The sequence below is a fragment of the Lithobates pipiens genome, unplaced genomic scaffold, assembly GCF_037356315.1.
Source record: "Lithobates pipiens isolate NorthernLeopardFrog02 unplaced genomic scaffold, aLitPip1_a1.2 Scaffold_8, whole genome shotgun sequence".
NCBI lineage: Eukaryota > Metazoa > Chordata > Amphibia > Anura > Ranidae > Lithobates > Lithobates pipiens.
The window spans coordinates 441,034,111-441,049,560 of NW_027507903.1; the positions used below are offsets into that span (position 1 = coordinate 441,034,111).

At 43.6% G+C, this 15,450-nt stretch overlaps 1 protein-coding gene across 1 annotated transcript in view; it reads right to left on the minus strand.

Moving 5' to 3' along the window:
* Positions 1-1,432: 1,432 nt before the first annotated feature.
* Positions 1,433-15,450, minus strand: part of ANXA6 (annexin A6) — a 150,505-nt gene continuing 136,487 nt past the window's right edge. The window contains exons 25-26 of the mRNA XM_077468324.1: positions 12,346-12,468; positions 1,433-1,859 (exon numbers count right to left, since the gene is read on the minus strand). Coding sequence (XP_077324450.1) covers positions 1,800-1,859; positions 12,346-12,468 — 183 coding nt within the window. The 3' untranslated portion in view covers positions 1,433-1,799. The remainder of the gene's footprint in view (positions 1,860-12,345; positions 12,469-15,450) is intronic.

Sequence of the window (15,450 nt, forward strand, 5' to 3'; positions counted from 1 at the left end):
GTCGATTAATTGATTAGTTGTTTCAGCCCTACCCAGAAGGAAGCCTTTTCTAAAGTTGATGCACAAGAAAGCCCACAAACAGTTTGCTGAATACAAGTAGACTAAGGACAAGGATTACAGGAACCATGTCCTGTGGTCTGATGAGACCAAGATAAACGTATTTGGTTCAGATGGTGTCAAGCATGTGTGGTGGTAACCAGGTGAGGAGTACAAAGACAAGTGTGTCTTGCCTACAGTCAATCATGGTGGTGGGAAGGTCACTGTCTGGGGCTGCATGAGTGCTGCCACCACTGGGGAGCTACAGTTCATTGAGGGAACCATGAATGCCAACATGAACTGTGACACACTAAAGCAGAACATGATCCCCACTCTTCAGAGACTGGGCCACATGGCCAGTATTCCAACATAATGACCCCAAACACACCTCCAAGATGACCACTGACTTGCTAAAGAAGCTGAAGGTAAAGGTGATGGACTGACCAAGCATGTCTCCAGACCTAAACCCTATTGAGCATCTGCGGGGCATCCTCAAACGAAACGTGGAAGAGTGCAAGGTCTCCAAAATCCACCGGCTCCTTGATGTTGTCACGGAGGAGTGGAAGAAGACCCCAGTGGCAACCTGTGAAGCTCTGGTAAACTCCATGCGCAAGAGGGTTAAAGAGGAAGTAAACCCTAATGGGTTTACTTCCTCTTTGATTCCCTGCAAAGGTAAAGCATAATGGACTACTATGCATCACATAGTAGTCCATTATGTGTCACTTACCTGACACAGCTGTCCCCTGTAGTCCGGAGCATCCATCTTCTCGGTGGGTCTCGCTGCTCCGCCGCTGTCATTCGACGAAGCCGCGATGATGTCACACCCACGCATGCGCACGGGAGCTGACACTCGCGGCATATCGCCATTGACAGCGGCGTGCTCAGTGCGCCTGTGCGCCGCAGTCTACAGCGCATACGCCGTAGACAGCAGTGCCTGTCTTTTGGCAAATATCTCCTAAACCGTGTAGGTTTAGGAGATATTTCTTGGACCTACAGGTAAGCCTTAATCTAGGTCAAAGTGGTTTGTGAGGGTTTACAACCACTTTAAGGCAGTGCTGAAAATATTGGTGGCTACACAAAATATTGACACGTTGGGCCCAGTTTGGACATTTTCACTTGGGGGTGTACTCACCAACAGTTTAGACATTAATGATTATGTTGAGTTATTTTGAGGGGACAGCAAGTTTACACTGTTATACAAGCTGCACACTCATTACTTTACATTGTAGCAAAGTGTAATTTCTTCAAGAAAATAGATATAAGAAAATATTTACAAAAATGTGAGGGATGTACTCACTTTTGTGAGATACTGTATGTGTGCATACACACACACGCACATACACACACAATATTGTATACATATACTGTATACATATTAAATAAATATAACAACATGTGGGATAACCACTGAGACCCTTTATTTGATCTTGGCTGGATCCTATCACCCTTGTGAAGGATCTAAAATTTGGCTTTCGTGTTGAAACTACCTTCATTCTGCATCTTGTACACAGCACTATCTGGTACAGAAGGGTAGTGTATATACCTTCCATTTAATTTCTTCAGGTCTTCTGTTCCCATCGCTACCCCCACCCCATTCCCCCCAACTATGTATTTCTTTGGTGCACAATCAGTTTTTTTGGTGAAGATTTAGGTGAAGTTTCATGGTTCTCAGAAGGTCCACAATACTATCTACCATGAAGACATTTGGTGTGTGGGCTTCCGCCAACAACTGACAGGTTCAAGGATAACTTGATATTCTCCTTTTAGTCATCTCCTCCACAGATGGTCAGTAAGGCTTTGCGATAGTCCCCTGATGTTTCACTCTGTGAAAAATAATTAGGAGAATGTTGTAAATGGTATAACATTTTAGACAACACTAGGCCAGATAAAAGCATGGTTTTACTTCTATTCACTTTATAATTTCTAATTGCAGGGTACATGGTGTTAAAATGTTTTTATACCAGCTAGAGGGTCATCCTTTCCGTGGTCATCTCCTATACTTCAGGTGTGTCCAACCCTGATACAGAATACATTTACAGTACATCAGCAGCATTACCATATTTATCCAGCAGGTGGTACTGTACATAAAATATAACAATGCAACTCCTGCACCAGGTACAACCAGGGAGCTGCAGGAAGTTAAAGTGAAACTATGGACAAAATTAAGACCTATATAAAAGATATAGTCTGTCACCAGCATTATTATACAGTAGCAATTTCCCTAGAACATACAGTAGTTTGATTATCTACCAGTAAATCTGACATTGTTCAACTTCCTTTAAATTCTGGCCAACTGCCCAATGCATATGTACAGCAACATGGCTTGTGGGCTTTACTGCCCATGTGCCACACTGGCGTATTGTATTTTTAGCAGCATATTCAGACATACGTACATCGTAAGGCACTTTGGGTTGCCATTTACAATGAATTGGAATGCATCACACCAAATGAATTACTGACCTTGGGTACAGTCCATCTAACACTACTCTCTCCATATGTTGACAAAGTTGCTGTTGAAATGTGACTATGGTGCTCCTCCATCGATAGAGTGGAGGAGGGGTTGTAGCCATCCTAAGGGTGTTAATGATCAGCTCACCAGGTAAAAATAAAGGAAAAAACCTTAACAAAAAAACCCCAAACAAATACAGCCAACACACCTAAGAGTCTTTAAGGGCAAGTTACTGCAGGTCTTATTATAATTAGGGGGCGGCCATGCGTTTGTAGGTGTGGTATAGCGGGTGAAGAAAAATGCTGCGGCGAAGAATGGGCGTGGTTTAGGTGAAATATTGGGTGTAGTTTAAAGGGGGCATGGCTCAAGGGGTGTGGTTAGAATCTGAGATGAACAGGGGATGGAGGGAGAAAGAGGAAGGGAGGGAGAAATAAAGAAATAGGGAGGGAAGGAGTGAGAAGGAAGGAAAGAAAGAGGGATGGAGGGATAGCAGGCCCAGATCCTACACCACAATAGAAATACGTGTATTCCAGAAAGTTTAAAAATCAGCAGATAAAGATACTCCAAACAACTGGTGTTAGCGCTTCAGTCATCCTGGCACCATAGTTGTTATGGTGTCAGGATGATTGAAGCGCATTTTTTCTATTATTACATTATAATATAAAATGAAATGCAGAATCATTGGTAGCCCTAAGTGTGCCACCAGATGCCATCAGGCATCCTTACATCAGGTGCCCCCAGCAGAGTCTGTCCTTACATCAGGTGCTCCCAGCAGAGTCCCTCCTTACATCAGGCATTCCCAGCAGAGGACCCCTTTACACCAAGCATTCCCAGCAGAGTCTCTCCTTACATCAGGTGTACCCCCGCGGTGTCCCCTCCTTGCATCAAGTGTCCCCCAGTGGTGTCCCCTCCTTACATCAGGTGTCACCCAGCAGTGTCCCCCTTACATCAGGTGTCCCCCAGCAGTGTCTCCCTTACATCAGGTGTCCCCCAGCAGTGTCCCCCTTACATCAGGTGTCCCCAGTGGAGCCCCTCCTTACATCAGGTGTCCCCCTTACATCAGGTGTCCCAAGTGCAGTGCCTCCTTAGATCAGGTGTCCCAAGTGGAGTGCCTCCTTACATCAGGCATCCCAAGTGCAGTGCCTCCTTGGATCAGGTGTCCCCAGTGGAGTACCTCCTTAGATCAGGTGTCCCCAGTGCTAACCCTGGCTTCAGTGTACAAGAAAATTGCCTACTTGTTCACTGAAGAAAGAACCTGATTGGCTGCGACGATTGGAGGTCCCTCCCCTCTCCACTGAACACAAAGGGGGAATAACCTACTAGCCCGGAAAGAGATCTCGCAGCAGCCATTTTTTTGGAGCCAGAAGCAGCTGCGGTGCCAAAAACAGTCCTGATTTCCCAGGGACAAAAGCAAAATCCCAGGATTTTAATTGGGATTAGGACGAGGGTCCCAAAATTGGGACTGTCCTGGGAAAATCTGGACTGTTGGCAAGTATGGGACAGTACTCAACTATGTTGAGTAAGAACAAAACATGAGAGAAGAGAGAGAGCACAATCACCCTAGTCTCTCTCTTATTTTGGTCTTGGTTTAGAAATGTTCCTGCCACCTAGAGGAATTATTGAGAGCTGCAGTGGTCAAGTGTTCATTGAACTTTCAGGATATATTTGGACTCGTTTTACCAGTCATGATGGGACATAAAGATCAACGCATGTACTAGTGTTTTATTTGTGTGTTGTAACAATATAAATAAATACTCCTGGATAACCCACAATCCATTATAAAGGCAATACACAGAAATAGTTTAGCTAAAAAAAAACTAAAGCTTTAGGTACATCAACACTGTGCAAGCAGTTGCAGTCTGCAAAGCAAGTTGAAAAAGGACACATAAAGCCTAATGTTTTTTTTTTTCCATCCCTCAATTGAAGTTTCAGGGTTTTGAAATGTTTAAAACAGCTCTTTATTATTTCAGTCCACATGGGTTGAATAATACCAAATTACACCCAAAAAGCCGTGCCGTTCACCTGCAGAGCCTCTCAAAGGTACTTGTTCACAAATCAGAACTGCAGGTACATGTTCCTGCATTTCAGAAGTGTCCAGTATTTTTATGGCTCCTGGTGGCTGAACAAAGCATCAGGGTAATGAAGGAAGGGGAAGTATCTGCTGCCTTTGAAGGGGGCATTAAAATGACCTGTCAATTTCCTTAATTCATTTATTTACCAGTGTGTCCCAACTTTCCCCATGTTACATCACTGCAACCTCCAGTAGTGTCAACATCCAACAATTTGAGAATGAAATCTCCTCCTACAAGCTTTAACCAGACACTGATAGAAGTCACAAGACTGCTAGTATATACTGCTGATGAGAAAAGGAATTTAGCAGTTTATATTTACTAAAATAATTGCATTTCCGTTTTCTGTGTACTGTGAGAGACCAGATATAGTAAATGCAGAGTCCTGAGTTTGGTAAAACTTATAAGTCTAATGTCTTCCCCCTTACTCTAAAACAATTTAGATACCAGAACATTAAAAGGATAACTGTCATTTAAGAAAATATTCCTAAAGAACATTTTCAGAGCACAGTTAGGAAAGGAATTGTTAGTTTACGATGATAAAAAGTTGTTCAAAAATGATTTTAGTAAGGGTTCCAGAAACATAAATGTAACACAATACAGCAGGACAGCACAAAATAGTCCTATTAAATCAGCAGGCTATTCAGGTATTTGGGGTCTTTCCTGAATGGGGTTTTCCATTAAGCAATAAATCTGTAGTTAAAGTTTAAAATGCTATATTTGACCATAGCGATCATTTGATGTAAGGCCGGTATAAGGGATTTTTGCAAGACAGTGGGGAATTCCAGAATAATGTGATAAGAGTGCAATAACAGCGGAAACATGTCTCATATTGCAGTGCACCTTCTACAAAACCAAATATCTATTATATGAGATATGTGTCAGACTATTCTACAGTTATACTCATTGTAATGTTGTTATTGCAGACTTAAAGTCCAATTAAGCAATTGTTTTTTACTGTAATGTAATCTGGCTAAATAAAGTGTTTTTTTTTTGTTTTGTTGTTTAATGAACTAGTGCGCTGGAAGGCTTTGTTAAAATAACCTATGCTGGCAGAACTCTGGAGATCTGGACCACTTCTCAACACATGGCTCAAGGGTCTGGAACTCCAATGGTCCAGCAAGCACAGTGCCCCAATGAAGAATGCTGCTCAGGGAACGTGCAGATCCATGAAATCACACACAAAGTGCAAAATAGTTGCATTTCTGTGGAATTACCAATTGGTCTGTTAATATGTACAGTATAAGCATAGAAAAATGTTCCTATTTTTAAAAACATGCTAAGCTTCAATATATATGGTGAACAGATGTGACCTAGCCCCATAGCAGTGAATGAGAATTTTACCTTAAATGGATTATCCTTCAGTTTACTAGAGCTGGCCATGCTCAAGTAGAATTCTGTTCGAAAAGTTTTCAGAACATTTGATATTCTAATGGGTAGAGGGGTCAAATCAATGTTTGTTTTCAACCGTAGTCATGAGAAAATTAAAAGGAGTAGGATGGAAACTTTTTCAAGAACGAGCAGATGGGCCTCTTGGCTGCTTCTCTGATTAGCCTCCCTGGCGGTATGATTCAGTCCGGTTTTAGGTGCTGAAAGCGGTACAATTATTTTGCATGGGAATTTGGAGTTTTATTTTGTAGTCCTGTAATTCTTAGGAATAACTCTCTTAAATCTGTTCAAACCAGCTGACATCCCAGGTATAATAAAGTTTATAATATAATAAAGAATACTAAAAATGATTCAATAATGTAATCAAATCCAAAAACACTGAAAAAGGGACACTTTTTGGTTGCTATGGGCAATCTCCAAATTTCAGGCAGAAAAAACAGTATTTATAATATAAAAGTGCATGCAGGGCACTGCACAGACCACTAGGGACAAAGGGGGTGTGTATTTTTTAATACAGCACTGTAATCTGTAAGATTACAGTGCTGTGTGTGTTTTGTGTATTTTAACTTTTTTGAATTTGCCGCCGTTCTCCGCTCCCGTGCACCGTAACGCCGCAGGGGACGGAGCTCGGCGGCATTCGGCACTGTGAATTGAGCGGAGGACAGCTTGATCACACAGCGTGGTGGACATCGCTAGATCCAGGGGACAAGGTAAGTAAGTCTCCCTGTGTCCTCCCCTGCATCCAGCGAAGCGATCCCGAATCTGTCTCAGGGTTACCGCTTCTATCAGTAAATTCCTAACCCGAGCCAGACTCGGAATTACCACTAGGGGGGTTAATGCTCTCCTTACCTGGCCTGTCAGTTTAGGTAGATGGTCATGTCTTGGTAGGTTTGCAGTTGTGCCATACTCTTTCCATTTTCAGATGATGGACTGAACAGTGCTCCATGAGATGTTCAAAGCTTGGGATATGGGCAGGCAAATGGCACGGGCAGGCAAATGGGCGTACATGTACGTCCCTTTAAATTTGCCGCCCTGTCATCGGGAGCACGCCGCCGGCAGCGCGCTCCCGTGCTGGTCAGGACCCCCGTGAGTCCGGTTGCAGGACCCGCGGACTCGATCGCCGCGGGCATCCCCGCGATCGTCTCACGGAGCGGCCGAATGGAGAAGTGCCGTTGTAAACAAAATTTCTCCATTCTGCCTAGCAACTAGTGACGCTGATCTCTGCTCCATGTGATTGGAGCAGAGATCAGTGTTCACTAAATGAAAGCCCAACCCCCCCCCCACAGTTAGTAACACATCCCTAGGAATACTTAACCCCTACACTGTCACCCACTGGTTAACCCCTTCACTGCCAGTGTCATTTACACAGGAATCACTGCATTTATATAGCAGTGATTACTGTATAAATGACAATGGTCCCAAAAATGTGTTAAAAATGTCCGATGGGTCCCCCACAATGTCGCAGTCATAATAAAAATCGCTGATCGCCGCCATTACTAGAAAAAAAAAAAAATTATTAATAAAAATGCTATAAAACTATCCCTATTTTGTAAACGCTATAACTTTTGCGCAAACCAATCAATAATCGCTTATTGTGATTTTTTTTACCAAAAATATGTAGAAGAATACGTATCGGCCTAAACTGAGGGAAAAAAATGTTTTTTTATATATTTTTGGGGGATATTTATTATAACAAAAAGTAAAAGATAATGCGTTTTTTTCAAAATTATCGCTCTATTTTTGTTTATAGCGCAAAAGAAAGCTCTATTTGTGGGAAAAAAAGGACGTCAATTTTGTTTGGGAGCCATGTCGCACGACCGCGCAATTGTCAGTTAAAGCGACGCAGTGCCGAATCGCAAAAAGTGGTCTGGTCTTTGACCAGCAAAATGGTCCGGTCTGAAAGTGGTTAAACTTCTCCACGACTTTATCCCAGACCTGTCTGGTGTGTTCCCTGGCCTTCATGAAGCTGTTTGTTCATTAAGGCTCTCTAACAAACCTCTAAGGGCTTCATAGAACAGCAGTATTTATACTGAGATTAACCACTTGACCACTGGGCACTTAAACACCCTTAATGACCAGACCAATTTTCAGCTTTCGGTGCTCTCGCATTTTGAATGACAATTACTCAGTCATGCAACACTGGACCTATATGAAATTTTTGTCCTTTTTTTCACACAAATGGAGCTTTCTTTTGGTGGTATTTAATCACCGCTGGGTTTTTTATTTTTTGTGCTATAAAGGAAAAAATACCGAAAATTCTGTAAAAAAATGAATTTTTCTTTGTTTCTGTTAGAAAATTTTGCAGATTAGTAATTTTTTCTTCATAAATTTTGGCCAAAATTTATACTACTACATATCTTTGGTAAAAATAAGTACAAATTGGTGGATATTATTTGGTCTTTGTGAAAGTTATAGAGTCCACAAGCTGTGGTGCCAATATCTGAAAATTGATCACACCTGAAGTACTGACGGCCTATTTCAATTCTTGAGACCCTAACATGCCAGAAAAGTACAAATACCCCCCAAATGACCCCTTTTTGGAAAGAAGACATTCCAAGGTATTTAGTAAGAGGCATGATGAGTTTTTTGAAGTTGTCATTTTTTCCCACAATTCTTTGCAAAATCAAGATTTTTTTTACTTTTTTTTTTTTTCACAAAATTGTCATATTATCAGGTTATTTCTCACACACAGCATATGCATACCACAAATTACACCCCAAAACACATTCTGCTATTACTCCCGAGTACGCCGATACCACATGTGTGAGACTTTTACACAGTGTGGCCACATACAGAGGCCTAACATGCAGGGAGCGCCATCAGGTGTTCTGGAGCACCCAGGACAATTCTGACATTTCTCTCCTACATGTAAAAATCATCATTTATTTGCTAGAAAATTACATAGAACTCCAAAACATTATATATGTTTTTTTAGCAAACACCCTGGAGAATACAATGGTGTTCTTTGCAACTTTTTATCTCGCACGGTATTTGCGCAGTAATTTTTCGAATGCTTTTTTTTGGAAAAAAAACAGTTTTGTGCTTAAAAAAAAAAAAAAACACAGTAAAGTTAGCCCAATTTTTCCATAATGTGAAAGATGAAGTTACGCTGAGTAAATAGATACCTAATATGTCACTCTTCAAAATTGCACACGCTCGTGGAATGGCGCCAAACGTCGCTACTTAAAAATCCCCATAGGCGACGATTTAATTTTTTTTTACTGGTTATATGTTTTGAGTTACAGAGGAGGTCTAGGGCTAGAATTATTGCTCTCGCTCTAACGTTCGCAGCGATACCTCACATGTGTGGTTTGAACACCGTTTTCATATGTGGGCGGGACTTACGTATGCGTTTGCTTCTGCATGCGAGCACATGGGGACAGGGGCGCTTTAAAAAAAACATTTTTTTTTTATTGTTCATTTTACTTTATTTATTTTAGTTTGAAATTTTTTTCCCCAAAAATAATTTTTTTGATCACTTTTATTCCTATTACAAGGAATGTAAACATCCCTTGTAATAGGAATATGGCATGACAGGTCCTCTTTACAGTGAGATATGGGGTCAATAAGACCCCGCATCTCACCTCTAAGCTGGGAAGCCTGAAAAAAAATAAAAAGATTCTGACTTTGATCGTATTAGCGATTCGGTAGAAGCACCGGAGGGCGGCGGGAGGGGGAGGGGGGGATGTCTATGGCTGGGTATTGCAGGGTATCTCAGAGTATGGCTGGGTATCTCAGAGTATGGCTGGGTATCTCAGAGTATGGCGTTGCAGAGTATTGCGTTGCAGAGCATTGCAGGGTATTGGCGGGTGTTGCAGAGCATTGCAGAGTGTTGCAGGGTATTGGCGGGTGTTGCAGAGCATTGCAGAGTGTTGCAGGGCATTGCAGAGTGTTGCAAGGTGTTGCAGGGCATTGCAGAGTGTTGCAGGGCATTGCGGAGTGTTGCAGGGTATTGCAGAGTGTTGCAAGGTGTTGCAGGGCATTGCGGAGTGTTGCAGGGCATTGCGGAGTGTTGCAGGGCATTGCAGAGTGTTGCAAGGTGTTGCAGGGCATTGCGGAGTGTTGCAGGGCGTTGCGGAGTGTTGCAGGGCGTTGCGGAGTGTTGCAGGGCTTTGCAGAGTGTTGCAGGGCATTGCAGGGTATTGCAGAGTAATGGGGGTATTGCAGAGTAATGGGGGTATTGCAGAGTAATGCAGAGTAATGGGGGTATTGCAGAGTAATGCAGAGTAATGGGGGTATTGCAGAGTAATGGGGGTATTGCAGAGTAATGGCAGGGTATTGAAGAGTGTTGGCAGGGAATTGAGGGGTTAATTTTCGGTGAGCAGCGATGTGGGCACTGCAGATGCAGCCCACATCGCTGCTGACACCGATCTCTTCCCCCTCCGCTGTACCGATCGGTACAGAGAGGGGGAGGGAGGAACCAGCGTCATAACATGACGCCGGTTTGTTTACAAGTGATCACTCGGTCATTTGACGGAGCGATCACGTGGTAAACGGCCGCGATGAGCGGCAGTTTACCGTGATTCGTGATGCGCCGGGTCCACTGGACCCAGCGGTCACGGATGCTCTCGTGTGCGCGCCCCAGGGGGCGCGCGAGAGCAGAATTCTGGGAGGCCGTTAATTAACGGCCTCTCAGAGTTAAACAACCGCCCTGAAGCCATTAATCGGCAATGGGCGGTTGTTAAGTGGTTAAATTACACACATGTTGACTCTATTTACTAATTAGGTGACTTCTGAAGGCAATTGGTTCCACTAGATTTTAGTTAGGGGTATCAGAGTCAAGGGGGCTGAATACAAATGCAAGCCAAGCTTTTCACAAATTTATTTGTAAAAAATGTTGAAAACCATTTATCGTTTTCCTTCCACTTCACAATTATGTGCCACTTTGTGTTGGTCTATCAAATATAATCCCAATAAAATACATTTACTTTTTTGGTTGTAACATGATAAAATGTGGAAAATTTCAAGGGATATGAATACTTTTTCAAGGCACTGTAGTACTGATAGTCTTGATCAGGGATTCCCAAACTACGGTCCTCCAGCTGTTGCGAAACTACACATCCCATGAGCCATTGTAAAAATCTGACATTCATAGACATGAACTAGGCATGATGGGGATTGTAGTTCCTGAACAACTGGAGGACCATAGTTTGAAGACCCATGGTCTTGATGGTTCTTACATTTATCATAACCTCTGATTACGTATTTTTTTTATCATAGGATCAGTTCAAATTGTCCAGCTTTGTTAAAGTTTTATTTTAATAATTTCTGAATGAGTGCCAAACTGAAGATCTGCTTTGAAGCTGAAACCTAATCAGATAATAAAGACAATAATAAAACTCTGTATTCATAAAGATTTTTATTTTGTCAGTGGTGAGTACCTGAATCTACCTGGTATCAGCCTCTTGCAGTCCTTGTACAGCAGGGCTCAGAGTGTGAAAGCAAGAAGCAGCATAAGGAGCCAATCAGTTCATGCGCTGACTAGGGATATGGTGATAGGAGGAGAGCACAAAGTGACAGATGAGCTCATCACTGTGCTGTTTCTTCTTCACTGCTCAGCCACATGCTGAGGCAGATCATTGATGGTCTGGAAAGAGGAAATGAGTTGAATGATGGTGGCTGTTATTCACCCGGAAGACTGAGGACATCTGCTAACAGAAAGGAAGTACTGCGGGCAGGGCTGGATTAATGTAGGGGCTATTGGAGCTGCAGCTCCAGGCCCCTACCTTAATATAGGGCCAGCCACCCAAAAAGGACTTGGAAAGCAATGGGCCAATGGGAACAGATCTCCCCTGACGGACCCTGCTTTCCACATGCACCAGCTGGGCAGGGTGATGGGATTGATAATGGGCACTGCATGAGCAGTGGGGCACGCCAATGCAGGGCTCTTACAGAAGTCTGGGGCTTCCATAGTGTTAGGCCTGCGCAGCTGCACTCTTTCAGCTCAGAGTGCACGCCAATGCATGGCCCTTACAGAAACTTGGAAAATCAAATGCCAGGCTTCCCTAGTGTTATGCTTGTGCGGCTGCGCACTTTTGAGTTTGGGCGCATGCCAGCACAGGCTCTTGGAAAGCAGATGGGTGCCCAGTAAAAGGTCCACCAAAATCATCGGCACCAAGCACATGATGCTCTTAATCCAGCCCTGACTGTGGGGGAAAGCTTCAGATACAGGGCCCCTTAAAACATAATTGCGCATTGACGCCTTATGGTGCCATTTATTTTGACTGATACCCCAGTGCACCTTCACAATACCTGCACAATGCATTGCAAGCTTCTGTCAGACAGGATCAGAGCATTTCATTTTGATTTTCACACCGAGATGACACATTTATAATCAGGTCTGTTAGGATCACATACCAAACATAAATATCAGACATCAGTCTATCGTTGTCTTTTCATTACCTCAATAAAATGGTGCAGGGAATTCTCAAAAGCATCCTTAAACTCTTTCCGAATGTTATACAGGTCAGTTTCACTTCTGGATGTCAGGATTCTGCTCAGCGCCCGCTCATCTGTCCCCACTCCCTGTGGAAATAACATGAGTAAGCAAACAAGTAAGCATTTACATGTGTGTCTGTTCAATAAATATGTTTATATTATCTCTATACCCATGAGAGTGAATTACTGAAGCAACAAAGGCTGGTCACTTTGTAGCATGGCTGTTCCTTCGGTAGATCAAAGGGCATTGATCAAAACTGGAGCAGCAAGACTCTCCAATCCGCTTCTATCTTTTATTTTCAAAGCTTAACCGAATAACCTGAAGATAGAAGGTGATTGGTTGATCCTATCTGCTCCAGTTTTAATAAATATACACCTCAACATATATACCAAACAGCAATTTTTGCAATTGAAAAAAATGAACTCATTAAGGGCAAAATACAGGCACCCAATCAAAATATGCCTTTTGTTGATCCAGTAACAGTAATCCAACAAAACTGTGCAAGGGATGTAGACTCACCAGAGCTAGTGAAAGCTTGCTTTAGGTTTATATATTTTTAAACTGATATTTTGATATCTATCTCACACCCACCTAACAACTGTCCCAGAGCCACCCCCATCAAATCATTCTCTGCAGCTATTACCTTTTGTACCACCACCCCCTCCCTTTAGAATGTAAGCTTTATGAGCAGGACCCTCCTGTACCTTTTGTATTGAACTGTACTGTAATTGTGTTGTCCCCCCCTATACATTGTAAAGCGCTGCGTAAACTGTTGGCGCTATATAAATCGTATATAATAATAATAATTCAAGGGGTTCCTAGAGCGCTATAGGTTATCTAAAGAGAGTAGAAGATGCTGGGTTGTTGTCCAAGTTTGTCTGAATGAAAAACACTGACTTTGTCTGTAGATGTGTACATTTCAGCTTGAGCTACTCTGTAAACAACAGTATTTTTACAACTTGTAGTAAGCAGATAAACATTATAATATATAAATAATATATATTTTTTAAATATCTTTATGCTTTTAGTTCTGACCACGGTTGGTAATGGAAACATGTACAAAACTACTATATTGTATGTAGCGATGACACTTTGGACAAAGTGTCTGTCATGTACAAATTTCGTTTTTGCCTCAGAACAGTAAAGGGGTTCTGAGGGTTAATTGTGTAGATTTAACTGTGACATCAGTTTGGCTGGGCTGTGTTAGGCCTCATGCACACGAGACGCAGTTAAACGCGCGTTCAGATGCAGTTGGACAGTTTTTTCAAGTGCCCCTGAACTCATTCAATGTTATCCTATGTGTCCATGCACACAGTCTCGTTTTTTTCCGTTTTTATACAGTTGCGTTTAATCTCGTTTTTCCAGAAGCAAAAAAATGCGTTCAGAAGCAAAAATTTCCACGTTTCAGACGCAAAACGCGGTAAAACGCCACTACCGCGTTTAGCCGCGTTTGCGTTTATATGCGTTTTTAAAGGTGACCTTTTTTTTTACATTAAAAATCTCAAAAATGATTGCAAATGATGAAAAACCATTAGAAAAATATTTTAAACAATTGCAATTGCAAGTGGACAATCCACAACTTGTGGCAAGTGACATGGCAGGTGGCAAGTGACGTGGCAAGTGGACAATCCACAACTTGTGGCAAGTGACATGGCAGGTGGCAAGTGATGTGGCAAGTGGACAATCCACAACTTGTGGCAAGTGACGTGGCAGGTGAAGTGGCAAGTGACGTGGAAAGTGCACAATCCACAACTTGTGGCAAGTGACCTGGCAGGTGACGCGGCAAGTGACCTGGCAGGTGACGTGGCAAGTGGAAAATCAACAACTTGTGGCAGGTGACTGGCATGTGACGTGGCAAGTGGACAATCCATAACTTGTGGCAGGTGACGTGGCAAGTGACGTGGCAAGTGGACAATCCACTTGTGGCAGGGGACGTGGCAAGTGACGTGGCAAGTGGACAATCCACTTGTGGCAGGGGATGTGGCAAGTGACGTGGCAAGTGGACAATCCACAACTTGTGGCAGGTGATGTGGCTGGTGACGTGGCAAGTGGACAATCCACAGCTTGTGGCAGGTGGCATGGCAGATGACGTGGAAAGTGGACAATCCACATCTCGTGGCAAGTGACGTGGCAGGTGATGTGGCAAGTGATGTGGCAAGTGGACAATCCACAACTTGTGGCAGGTGACGTGGCAGGTGATGTGGCAAGTGATGTGGCAGGTGATGTGACAAGTGGACAATCCACATCTTGTGGCAAGTGACGTGGCAGCTGACGTGGCAAGTGACGTGGCAAGTGGACAATCCAAAACTTGTGGCAGGTGACGTGGCAAGTGATGTGGCAGGTGACGTGGCAAGTGACGTGGCAAGTGGACAATCCACAGCTTGTGGCAAGTGACATGGCAGGTGGCAAGTGATGTGGCAAGTGGACAATCCACAACTTGTGACAGGTGACGTGGCAAGTGATGTGGCAGGTGATGTGGCAAGTCACGTGGCAAGTGGAAATCCACAACTTGTGGCAGGTGATGTGGCTGGTGACGTGGCAAGTGGACAATCCACAACTTGTGGCAGGTGACGTGGCAGGTGACGTGGCAAGTGGACAATCCACAACTTGTGGCAGGTGATGTGGCAAGTGACGTGGCAGGTGATGTGGCAAGTGACGTGGCAAGTAGACGATCCACAACTTGTGGCAGGTGATGTGGCAAGTGACGTGGCAGGTGATGTGGCAAGTGACGTGGCAAGTGGACAGTCCACAACTTGTGGCAGGTGATGTGGCTGGTGACGTGGCAAGTGGACAATCCACAACTTGTGGCAGGTGATGTGGCAAGTGACGTGGCAGGTGATGTGGACAATCCCCAACTTGTGGCAGGTGACGTGGCAAGTGACGTGGCAGGTGATGTGGACAATCCCCAACTTGTGGCAGGTGGCATGGCAGGTGATGTGGCAAGTGACTTGGCAAGTGGACAATCCACAACTTGTGGCAGGTGATGTGGCAAGTGACGTGGCAGGTGATGTGGACAATCCCCAACTTGTGGCAGGTGACGTGGCAAGTGACGTGGCAAGTGGACAATC